At 63.7% G+C, this 10,098-nt stretch overlaps 4 protein-coding genes across 4 annotated transcripts; 3 read left to right on the top strand and 1 right to left on the bottom strand.

Moving 5' to 3' along the window:
* On the top strand, window positions 1-3,037 carry AMSG_02036 (uncharacterized protein). The gene is made up of 2 exons (XM_013905614.1): window positions 1-103; window positions 262-3,037. Exons 1-2 carry the CDS (start codon window positions 17-19, stop codon window positions 2,689-2,691), a joined length of 2,517 nt encoding a protein of 838 aa, XP_013761068.1. The 5' UTR covers window positions 1-16; the 3' UTR covers window positions 2,692-3,037.
* Window positions 2,699-3,856, bottom strand: AMSG_02035 (zinc carboxypeptidase A 1; the record flags this gene model as incomplete). Its single annotated transcript, XM_013905613.1, has 2 exons — window positions 3,682-3,856; window positions 2,699-3,649 (listed from the first exon to the last, which is right to left on the bottom strand). Exons 1-2 carry the CDS (start codon window positions 3,808-3,810, stop codon window positions 2,699-2,701), a joined length of 1,080 nt encoding a protein of 359 aa, XP_013761067.1. The 5' UTR covers window positions 3,811-3,856.
* A 2,941-nt stretch (window positions 3,857-6,797) lies between these two features.
* Window positions 6,798-7,601, top strand: AMSG_02034 (uncharacterized protein; the record flags this gene model as incomplete). Its single annotated transcript, XM_013905612.1, has 1 exon — window positions 6,798-7,601. A coding segment is annotated over one exon (775 nt), but the record flags the coding sequence as incomplete, so codon positions are not given.
* A 91-nt stretch (window positions 7,602-7,692) lies between these two features.
* Window positions 7,693-9,939, top strand: AMSG_02033 (eukaryotic translation initiation factor 2A). The gene is made up of 2 exons (XM_013905611.1): window positions 7,693-7,744; window positions 8,032-9,939. The coding sequence occupies exons 1-2, from the start codon at window positions 7,708-7,710 to the stop codon at window positions 9,915-9,917; spliced, it is 1,923 nt and encodes a 640-aa protein (XP_013761065.1). The 5' UTR covers window positions 7,693-7,707; the 3' UTR covers window positions 9,918-9,939.
* Window positions 9,940-10,098: the final 159 nt, after the last annotated feature.

Here is a 10,098-nt window from a genome sequence, read left to right as displayed (position 1 = left end):
ACACACACTGCCCGATATGGACGGAGAGACTCTCTGGTCATACATCCAAGACAACCCCGAGGTGGTGGCGGTGTATGCAGAGTCAAACCCTCATTTTCCAAAGGTATGGCGTTGCACATGTGTGTGTGTGTGTGTGTGTGTGGGGGGGGGGGGGGGGGGGGGGGGGGGGGGGCCAGGCGGAGAGGTTGTGGAAGGTCGTGACTCATGTGTCGACGTGGCGATGGGCGGTGGGATGGGCGGTGGAATTGGGGCTGGATGTAGGAGGTTCGGGCGTGTTGCGCTGGATGGATCGAAAGCAGAGACTGGAGTACGCCTGTGAGAGCGGAACAGGCGCCAGCATTGGCGCGGGGCTTGTTTGATGCCCTGACAGAGGTGCTGCAGCATTTGGAGACGGTGGCGGCGTCAGTGCCGCATGCCAGATTCAAGCTCAATCGGCTGACCCAGATCGGCCGCACCCTCCGCGAGGAGTACGCAGGCAACGACGCGCGGCTGTTGGAGGCGCTGCGGGTGTGCATGATGGCCGAGGCCGCCGTGCTCGAGGGCGCAGAGGGTGAGGGCGGAGTGGGTGGCGGGTCGGCCGGGGTTGGGGCCAGCTCCCGCGCGCCGCAGGCCATGGAAGATGGCGGACAAAGTCCACGCGAAGGTGAAGACGTCGTCTCGGGGCGGGCGGGCCCGCTGCTGCGCCAGTACAATGGGCTGGCGCACGAGGCCCGCGGGTCCGAGGACGAGCTGCGGTCGGTCCAGGAGCTGCAGGAAGAGTTTCGAGTCCAGTATCTACAGAACGAAGACCGAATCGCAGCGCTTGCGCAGGGCTCCGGGCCGAACAACCCGCAGGCGCGGCAGCAGCTCCACGCGTTGTACCAGTCGCTGGCACAGCAGTCGGAGCAGCTGATTGGGATGCGGCGGTCGCTGAGGAGCGCGCTGGCTGGCGAGGCCAACATGCTGCGAACACTGCAGGCAACGCTAGGCGAGATGCTAGGCGAGTGGCGCGAGAAGCAGTTCCGTAAGGCTGTGCCAGAAAAGATACTAGCAGCGGAGCTGCGTGAGCTGCGGCAGCTCCTGATGCGACAGGCAGCTGCGCTGTTTTCGCTCCGTGAACGGCTCGAGGTGCTGCGTTTTCTGCGGCAGCAGCTGCCGCCGGCAGCATCCGCCGATGACGACGGGGAAGTGAGCGTGCCCGAGGCCGAGACGCTGGCGGCGGCGGCGGACGCGATGATTGAGAACCTGGTGCTCGGCTCTTGGGTTGTGGTTGAGCAGCCTCCGTCTGTGGTGCGGCGGCGAGTGCGGACACGGGTGAGCATCGAGCTGCTTATTGGGGCATCCCACGTTGTGTCGCTCCCGATGGTCTCTGTCCAACTTCTGGATGCAGTGACGGGTGAGCCAGCATCGGCGCAGCTGCTCAACGCGACCAAGCGGGCCGAGGCTACGAACGACGGGCGATGCGTGGCGGTCTTTTCCAGCCTCTGTATTGCAGACATCCGGCATGCGTCGCTGACCAAGGACAAGCTCTCTGCAGAGTGTATGTACCGGCTTGCGGTGTCGTGCGAGGCTGGGCTGGCCCACGGCACGTACTCGCTCATTGCTGTCTCCAACCCCATCACGCTCACGGTGAGTCGGCGGCAGGCTGCTCTGGCTGCCGCGACGATGTTCTGGCATGAGGCGTTTGCCGACTCGTTCGAGGCGATTACGGCGCCAGAAACGGTGTTCTGGTCGGCGCTGGCTGGGGCACTGGAAGCCTCGTTTGCGGCGTCGGGTCGGGAGCTGGGCGCGGACGTGTTGGCGTACTTTCGGTCCAAGGTAGTGAGCAGCGTGCCGGGTGACTCGTCGGACATTGTGTCGTTTGAGCAGTTTGCCAAGGCCGACATGGGCAAGGGCTTTTCGTTCTGGGCGTGGCTCTTTGCAGCGCGCGAGGTGCTCGAGTCGTCACCGCACATGCGGGCGCTGTGGGCCGACTCACTGGTCGCCGGCTTTGTGCCCAAGTCTGGTGTGGGCGGCATGCTTTCGGCGTATCCAAGCGGCTCGTTTCTGCTCCGGTTCGCCGACTCGCTTCTAGGTGCGCTCTCGATCTCGTACGTGTGGGACGACTCGCGCGGGCGGCAAGTGGTCCACCTGCAGCCGTGGACGCTGACCGAGTTTGAAACCATCTCACTCGCCGACCGCATCCGGCAGACGGAGCAGCTAACGCTGCTCTACCCGACGTTTCAGCACCGCGACGAGGCATTTGGCGCGTACTACTCGCCGGATGAGGCAGTCCAGGCTGTAGACGGCTACGTGACCACCGGGCTCAAGATGACCGTCGAGGGCGGAAGTGAGAGCAGGCAGGGAGGCGGCGAGTCGGCGTTCTCTTTCCCGCTTGATCTGGGCCCGGTCTCGCCGCTAGGCGAGGCTTCCAACCCGTTCTACACCGGCATGGAGCCGGCCGAGCCAGCGGCTGGGTACAGTGGCATGCTGCTCAGCCCGTCGCTGGGCGCACCGGCGTTTGGTGGGGAGGGCCCGAGCAGTGAGGGTGGTGGGAGGCTGCCGGAGCTCTCCTTTAACATGGGGCTGGAGCCGCTGCGGTTTGACGAGGCGCCATCGTTGGGTTCGCCGCCGCTGCAGGGGTCCGCGTCAGCTGAAGGCGGCCTGTTTGGGTTCGGCGGCTCGCGCCAGCGCTCGTTGGGCGGCGATGAGCTGCGCGACATGCTGCAGTAGCGCATGCTCAGGGGCACGTCTCGCTTGCTGCGAGATGGCAGGTACTTCGCAGCAGGTCCGCGATTTTGAGGGCACGGGGCGAAGCGGCGGATGCGAGTGCGGCAAGCGTGGCGCGCGGTACGGCGCCCGGCGCTGCGCGCGGGTGCGGAGCGGGAGGCACCGAAGGTGGAACGGCATTCGCGAGCAGCTCGGAGATCAAAGTATGCGCAACGGCAAGCGCAGGAGCGAGTTCAAAATCCTGCGGGTTGAAGATCGGGTTGCAGCCGAGACTCCCCTCCGCAGCAGCGGGATTGCTCGCGCCCCACAGCTCGAGGGCATACGAGAAGGGGACGTTAGCAGCGCCTGCCATAAAGTCAAAGATAGTGCCGTCGGCGGGGTATTCGGAGAGGTCTGCGGCGCGGCCGACGTCAAAGTGGACCCCATGCGCGCAGGCAACAGTGCCTGCGGCAGCGACGGCGGCAGCGAGGGCAGCAGCGTGATTATCGGGGGCAGCACCCGATGCGCGCGAGATTGAGTCGGCAAAGGGGAGATAGATGTGGTGGACGCCCGCGTGCAGCGAGAGAAAGATCTGCAGGGGGTTGACGAGCGAGCTTGCGTAACCGGCCAGAAAGGCAGACTCTGGCTCGGAGAGTACTGTCTTGCCACAGTACTCCTCGGAGCGCGGATTGTGCGAAGCGCCTTCGCCGCCCCAAGCCCAGGGAAAGTTGCGGTTGAGGTCGACGCCGCGGGCATTGCCGCGCCAGCAGTAGTTGCTGGTGGCCTCGACTCTTGCACGGCCATCGGGGTTGAGCAGCGGTAGGAGATGCAGCGTGTATGTATCTCTTATCCAGTGCGCAAGCTCTCTGCTCATGCCTGCCACGCAATCAGAGTCTGATGGACTCGCTGGCGCCTGAAGGGCCCGGCCGATCTCGTCCACGAAAGAGACAAGCGCGTGAGACGGCAGGAGCTCTCGAGCATGCTCGCCGGCGACGATGAGAGCATGGACAGGACCATGGCCGAGACGAATGACAGGAATTGCTCGTCCTTCCGCGAGTGGCCCTCGGCCGGCCGGGTCACCGACTCTGCCGGCCATCGCGCAAGGGCCTCATCGAGTGCCGCGCGTAGGCGAGAAGCGGACATGTGTGTAGCAAACGAGGGCCGATAGACATCAGCAACGTCTGGATAAGGTGCAACAGCAGGAGGCGAGGGAGCAGCGAGTGTTGTATGAGAGAAGGGGGTGAGGTGAGCCACTGCGATGATTGCGATGAGAAGGATGATGATGAGATGATGTTTGGTGAGGGCGAGTTGGCGAGGGCAGAGGGTGAAGGGGCAGAAGAGAGAGGGCGACACAGCCATGGCCACCACGACAGAGAGAGAGAAGGCTGGTCCAAGTCACTCGTCTGGCTATGGACGACAGCGAGGAGGCAGCAGCAGAGAGGGGTCTACACTGGGGAGAGGTGGATGGCGTCTTTGGTCCCGGTCCTGGTCCTGGTGACTGTGGCAAGAACGGTGGCATCGACCGGGCCATGGCCGCTTGGCGGAGGACGACGCCGTCGCCGCGACAGGTGGTGCAGCAACCACAGCAGCAGACACAGGAGAAGGCGCAGGTGATGATGACACAGGCGTCGCAGGAGGAAAAGGCGGTGAGGGCGAAGGATGTGGGTCTAGCGACTGAGTTGCGGGTGCTCGAGTCAGAAAGAGCGCATGCGGTGCTGCTGCGAAGCTATGCTGCGGCAGGCCTGGGTGTGGCGGCCGAGGCCGAGGCGCTGCGGGAAAAGGTGGCGATGATGGAGGCTGCTGAGCGGAGGAGGCAGGGTGCGCACGCTGCGGCAATGGCCGAGCTGCAAGAGAAGATCAAGCGACGGGAAGAGCAGATGATGGAGCTCGAGGCGGCAATAGCAAGAGAGCGGGCCCGAGGCGAACGCAGAGTGGCCATTGCTGTCGGCGAACGGACAGCCGTGGAAGAGGCACGCGCAGTTGAGCAGACCGCGATGTTGGTGGGTCTTGAAAGCCGTGGCTTGCCAGTGACGTGCGGAAGCGCTGGTGAGTTTCTCGCCATTGTCGACGCGCTGCAGGCCAAAGCTGGACAGGCACATCAGGCAAGGGATCAGGCAGAGCAAAGGTGCAGTAAGCACGCGGAGGAGCTAAGGAGAGCAAAGCAGGTGCTTAACGGCAACGGACTTGGTGGAGTAGGGATCGTTGAAGACGTACTTGCGCTGAAAGTACGCCTTGATTCAGCCGAACTGGATGCGGCCACACTCGAGGCTGTCCGTGCCTCGCTGGCTGCTACTAGGGTGGTAGACGACGCTTCTGATCCGGCCGACGCCGTCCAATCACTTGCTGCATCGCTCGAGCAGAAGACTGCCGAGGCGGCCGAGGCTGAGCAGAAGGCGAGTGACAAGACGGCTGAGCTCAAGGCTGTTTGCGCCGCGCTGGCTGCTACTAGTGTGGTAGACGACGCCACTGATCCGGCTGCCGCCGTCCAATCACTTGCTGCATCGCTCGAGCAGAAGGCGGCCGAGGCGGCCATGCTCGAGGAAAAGGCGGCCGAGGCTAAGCAGAAGGCGAGTGACAAGACGGTCGAGCTCGAGGCTGTTCGCGCCGCGCTGACTGCCGCTGGCGCAGTAGATGATGACACCACTGATCCGGCTGCCGCTGTCCAATCACTTGCTGCATCGCTCGAGCAGAAGGCTGTTGAGGCGGCCGAGGCTGAGCAGGAGGCGAGTGACAAGACGGTCGAGCTCGAGGCTGTTCGCGCCGCGCTGACTGCCGCTGGCGCAGTAGATGATGACACCACTGATCCGGCTGCCGCTGTCCAATCACTTGCTGCATCGCTCGAGCAGAAGACTGTCGAGGCGGCCGAGGCTGAGCAGAAGGCGAGTGACAAGACGGCTGAGCTCGAGGCTGTTTGCGCCGCGCTGGCTGCTACTAGTGTGGTAGACGACGCCACTGATCCCGGCTGCCGCCGTCCAATCACTTGCTGCATCGCTCGAGCAGAAGACTGCCGAGGCGGCCGAGGCAGAGCAGAAAGCGAGTGACAAGACGGTCGAGCTCGAGGCTGTTCGCGCCGCGCTGACTGCTACTAGTGTGGTAGACGACGCCACTGATCCAGTTGCCGCCGTCCAATCACTTGCTGCATCGCTCGAGCAGAAGGCGGCCGAGGCGGCCATGCTCGAGGAAAAGGCGGCCGAGGCTAAGCAGAAGGCGAGTGACAAGACGGTCGAGCTCGAGGCTGTTCGTGCCGCGCTGGCTGCTACTAGTGTGGTAGATGGCACTTCTGATCCAGTTGCCGCCGTCCAATCACTTGCTGCATCGCTCGAGCAGAAGGCGGCCGAGGCTAAGCAGAAGGCGAGTGACAAGACGGTCGAGCTCGAGGCTGTTCGCGCCGCGCTGGCTGCTACTAGTGTGGTAGATGACACTTCTGATCCAGTTGCCGCCGTCCAATCACTTGCTGCATCGCTCGAGCAGAAGGCGGCCGAGGCGGCCATGCTCGAGGAAAAGGCGGCCGAGGCTAAGCAGAAGGCGAGTGACAAGACGGTCGAGCTCGAGGCTGTTCGCGCCGCGCTGGCTGCTACTAGTGTAGATGATGACACCACTGATCCGGCTGCCGCTGTCCAATCACTTGCTGCATCGCTCGAGCAGAAGGCTGTTGAGGCGGCCGAGGCTGAGCAGGAGGCGAGTGACAAGACGGTCGAGCTCGAGGCTGTTCGCGCCGCGCTGACTGCCGCTGGCGCAGTAGATGATGACACCACTGATCCGGCTGCCGCTGTCCAATCACTTGCTGCATCGCTCGAGCAGAAGACTGTCGAGGCGGCCGAGGCTGAGCAGGAGGCGAGTGACAAGACGGCTGAGCTCAAGGCTGTTTGCGCCGCGCTGGCTGCTACTAGTGTGGTAGACGACGCCACTGATCCGGCTGCCGCCGTCCAATCACTTGCTGCATCGCTCGAGCAGAAGACTGCCGAGGCGGCCGAGGCAGAGCAGAAAGCGAGTGACAAGACGGTCGAGCTCGAGGCTGTTCGCGCCGCGCTGACTGCTACTAGTGTGGTAGACGACACCACTGATCCGGTTGCCGCCGTCCAATCACTTGCTGCATCGCTCGAGCAGAAGGCTGCCGAGGCGGCTACTACAATGACTGATCTCAAGGTCATCCGTGCTGAGACTACATCACTCAAGCAAAGAGTGGACAAGTCGGAAGAAGAGTCTACGGCCACCGCCGCCGAGCTCAGGTCTGTCCGTGCTGCACTCAGTGACCGCTCCGCCGAGCTTGAGCGCCTACGTCTCCTACTCGCGTCCGCCGAAGAAGACCGCACACTTCTCAAGTCCGAGTCCATGACGTCGATGACCACATCAAGAGCCAACGCCTCGGTCCTGGAACGGGCGCTGGGAGAGCTGAATCGCGCGTCGCAAGAGCGTGACGAGCTTTGCCGTCAGCTGCAAGACATGAGCTCTGAACTCAATCGCGTGCGCGGCGAGCAGATGGCCCGTGTCGACGCCGTTGCCTCGCAGGATCAAGCGATCGCCCTTCTCCGCCACGAGTTCTATGTCTCGGAGCAGCATCTTCGCCGCCAGCGCATGCTCTGCGCTTTTGTCAAGCTGCAGAACACTGCCCTCAAAGCCAAGCTCCGTGCCGCAGCCGCTGCTGCCGGCCCTTCTGACCACCTCCACTCTATCCCGGGCACTCCCACCACGCCAGTCTCGCCCGCACTCCGCCCCCGTACCAAGTCGTCCACGTCTCTTTACATCGCAGGCGGTACTCTCCATGTTTCCGACTCCTCGTCATCATCCGACGACGAAGCTCTCGATTCGTTCTCCTTCTCCTCATCCGACGCTGACAACAATCACCACACCGCCGACCACAGCCTCAATCGCATCCCGCATCCGAGCCTCGCCACCACTCTGTAGATCATCATCACCAAACCAAAGCTAATCCCTTCACCCTCGCCAAACCCGCTCACCCCCCCCCCCGCCCCCCCCCGCCCCCACCTCCCTCCCCACCGCCCGACACCTTCATACAGACAGACTCGTCGCTCGACCAACATGTCGGCTTCGTCGGGGATTATGAACCAGTTTACACGTACGTCCTCACCCACACAAGCACTACCATCTCGTCCCATTGTAGAGGTTGGGGGAGGGGGGGGGAGGGGGAGGGAGGGGAGGGGGGGGGGGGGGAGGGAGGGAGGGAGCAGCGGCTGAGCGTGGATGGACGGCGGAGGAGCCGATCCGACACCTGGGGCGGGGAGCCAGGGAGCGGGGGGGAGGGGGGGCAGAAGAAGAGGAAGAGAGGGAGTATGAAGGGACAGATAGAGGGACTTATGTGAGGTTTGTATGCATATGATGTGTGTGGTGGGTTGAGGCGGACAGAGAAGACACGGGATGGGATTATGACTCGGTGGGCTGACAAGAAGTCCCTCGATGCGGTGGACAATGCTCTGGGCTCAACGATGGAGGCTTCTGACTTTTATCATTCTGCTGATGGCAGCCGGTTGGCTGTCACTACCGCTGCCGCTGTTGTGGTCTACGATACTCAAACAGGTGCGGAGCTGCTCTCGCTTCCGGTGCCTGGCGTTCGCAAGGTCAAGTTCTCGCCTCGTGCGACCCACATCGTCACCTACACTCGCTGGTCAAAGACGCTCGAGGAGGGCAATGTCGCTGTGTGGCGCGTCGATGACGCCGCTGAAGTCGATCGCATGGTCCGCAAGACCTTCCCGCGCGGTGGTGATCACACCTGGTCGCCGGTGTGGACTTCGGACGAGGCCCTGTATGTCCGCGGCTCGGGCGCGCTCGAGTTCCACGACGGCGCTGCCATCGGCTCGGATGCTGGCTCGCTCGCCCGGCTCGAGCCTGGAGGTGTGCTTGAGTACTGCGTTGCGCCAGGCCCGGCGCCGTACCACGTGGTCGTCCGCTGCAAGCCTGTCCGTAAGGGCGGCCCGTCGACGCTCCGCATGTACGAGTACCCTCGTTTCGGCAAGGGCGAGGCGACGTGCGTCAAGGCTCTCACCAGAGTCGACGAGGTCGACTTTGACTGGTCGCCGGACGGCTCGGCTGTCCTTGCCTCGGTCTCCACCGAGGTCGACACCACCGGCCAGTCGTACTACGGCGAGACGACGCTGTACTACATGGCCGCCAACGGCTCGTTTGACTGCGCCGTTCCACTCGTCAAGGAGGGCCCCATGTACGACTCGTCGTGGGCGCCCGACTCGCAGTCGTTTGTCGTCGTTCACGGCCGCATGCCAGCCAAGACCATCCTCTACTCGCGCAAGTGCGAGGCCATCTTTGACTTTGGCACCTCGTCACGCAACACGGTCGCCTTTTCGCCGCAGGGCCAGTTTGTCTGCATCGCAGGCTTTGGCAACCTCACCGGCGAGATGGACTTTTGGGACACATCCAAGCTCAAGCTCATGGGCACCGCCGAGGCCAACTGCCCCGTCTACTACGGCTGGTCGCCCTCGGGTCGCCTCTTCATGACCGCTTCGCTCTTCCCGCGCATGCGCGTCGACAACGGCATCCAGATCTGGTCCTACTACGGCAAGCTCCTTCACTCGGACACCATCGACAACGTCGAGTTCTCCAAGATCGAGTGGTGCCCAGCCCCGATCGAGAACCACCCGCCGCGCCCGGTCTCCCCGATTGTCGAGGAGGCCCTCAAGCGCAACAAGCCGTTCCGCACCGCGGCTTCGGGCGCTACCTCGTCCGGCAACGTCGCCAAGAAGGCCTACGTCCCGCCTCACCTCCGCGGCAAGAGCGGCAAGTCGTCCGTCCCCGGCCTCCGCCGCGACAAGTCGCCGCCCCGCGATCTCACCGCCGCCAAGAAGGAAAAGGTCGAGAAGAAGAAGTACGTGCCCGGCGCCCGCCAGGCCCGCCACATCCCGGGTGCTCCGCCCCCGGGCGCTGCACCGCAGAAAAAGTCCAACAAGAAGCCCAAGGGCAACAACAAGGGCAACGCTCACTCCAACTCGGGCAATGCCTCCCGCACAAAGGCTCTGGCCGCCGGCGAAGTCCCCACCGCCCAGTCGTTCCTCCTCAACGTCACCGACGACTCGCCGCTGGTCATGCTCACCAAGAAGACCCGCAACCTTAAGAAGAAGCTCCGCCAGATCAACGACCTCGCCGAGCGCAAGGCCATGGGTCAGGATCTCTCAGAGACTCAGGAGGTCAAGCTCGCCTCCAAGGACGCCGTCGCCGAGGCCATCGACATCCTCGTTGCCCGCACCGATGCTCTCAAGGCTCTCGATGCTGATGCCCAGTAGAGCGCCGCCACCCGCCGCCACCTTCCGCCATCCGCCGCTATCCGCCGCCACTCTTGTGCTGCATTTAGCCGCCCGCGATAATCCGTGTCTGCTCCCCCGCTCTCCCCTTTTCCCCTTCTCCCGTTCTCTTGTTCCCAAAACACGTTGAGGGGATATCGCCACCTCCCCCCCACCCCCCCCC

Source organism: Thecamonas trahens (assembly GCF_000142905.1).
Source record: "Thecamonas trahens ATCC 50062 unplaced genomic scaffold supercont1.8, whole genome shotgun sequence".
Classification (NCBI taxonomy): domain Eukaryota; order Apusomonadida; family Apusomonadidae; genus Thecamonas; species Thecamonas trahens.
The sequence above is the reverse complement of the archived record's forward strand: the minus strand, read 5'-3'. Positions and strand labels throughout refer to the sequence as shown.